The 1,109-nt window shown below is 56.5% G+C and overlaps 1 protein-coding gene across 1 annotated transcript; it reads right to left on the bottom strand.

The window, feature by feature from the left end:
- Nucleotides 1-43: 43 nt before the first annotated feature.
- GNI_103080 (putative enzymatic polyprotein) lies at nt 44-1,025 on the bottom strand (the record flags this gene model as incomplete). Its single annotated transcript, XM_011132932.1, has 1 exon — nt 44-1,025. A coding segment is annotated over one exon (982 nt), but the record flags the coding sequence as incomplete, so codon positions are not given.
- Between the last annotated feature and the right edge of the window lie 84 nt (nt 1,026-1,109).

Here is a 1,109-nt window from a genome sequence, read left to right on the forward strand (position 1 = left end):
TTGCGCTCTCCCGAAAGAAACTCAATCGTGAAGTCATAGTTACTGAGGGCGAGTGCCCACCTGAAGACCTTGCCGGTGTCGACGTTTGTTAGGTAGCGGAGATGGTTGTGGTCCGTGCGCACGACGAAGTGCGCCAAGCTGGCATAGTCGCGCCACTTCTCTATCGCCCACTTAACTGCGAACAGCTCCCTCTCTCGCGTGTCCCAGCGTCGCTCCGTGGGGTTGAACTTCCGACTAGCCAACTCTAACGGCACTTCTATGTCACCTTGACGCTGCTTTAACAGAGCTCCTACTCCCAGCTCGGAGGCGTCCGTCTCGATTATGTAGGTTCCTGTGGGGGTCGGTGCGTGCAGAGTGACCGTGTTCTGCACTGCTTCTTTCAGGGCCTCGAAGGCGCGCTCGTGCGCTGGCTGCCACTTGCACTCGGCGCCCTTCTTCAAGAGGTCGAACAACGGTGCCGTGGTGTCTGAATAGCGTGAGATGAACGGCCGCAGGTAACCACACATGCCCAGGAAGCTCTGGAGACCGCGTCTGCTCTCTGGTCTCCGTGCTGGTACGATAGTTTGCGTCTTCTTTTCTTGGACCTTGATACCATCCGTGCCGACCACGCGTCCTAAGTACTTCACCTGGTGCTTAAACCACTCGCTTTTGTCGAGCCGCAGGTAGAACCCAGTCTTCCTGCATTGCTTCAGGAAGAGCTCCACTTTTGCGAGCACGCTCTCGAAGTCGTCGCCGCAAATGACGATACCGTCGATGTAGCAAAACGCATCGTCGCCGAGTAAGGGCTCGAAACAAGCATCCATGGCCCGCTGGAACTCAGCAGGTGAGTTCTTTACCCCGAATGGGATGACGTTGAATTCGAATAGCCCGATCGGAGTTATGAATGCCGTCAACGGCTTACTCCCCTCCTCGATCGGGACATTCCAGAATCCGCTGTTCATATCCAACGTGCAGTAGTACTTCTTCCCGGCTGCACGGCGTAGGTGGTCCCAGATGCGCGGTAGTGGGTAGGAGTCTGCCACCATCGACGCATTCAGCCGCCTGTAGTCTGTAACGCACCTCCATTCTCCCGTTTTCTTCTTGACAAAGTGTGGAGCCGCGGCCCACTC

This window comes from Gregarina niphandrodes (assembly GCF_000223845.1).
Source record: "Gregarina niphandrodes unplaced genomic scaffold scaffold00022, whole genome shotgun sequence".
NCBI lineage: Eukaryota > Apicomplexa > Conoidasida > Eugregarinorida > Gregarinidae > Gregarina > Gregarina niphandrodes.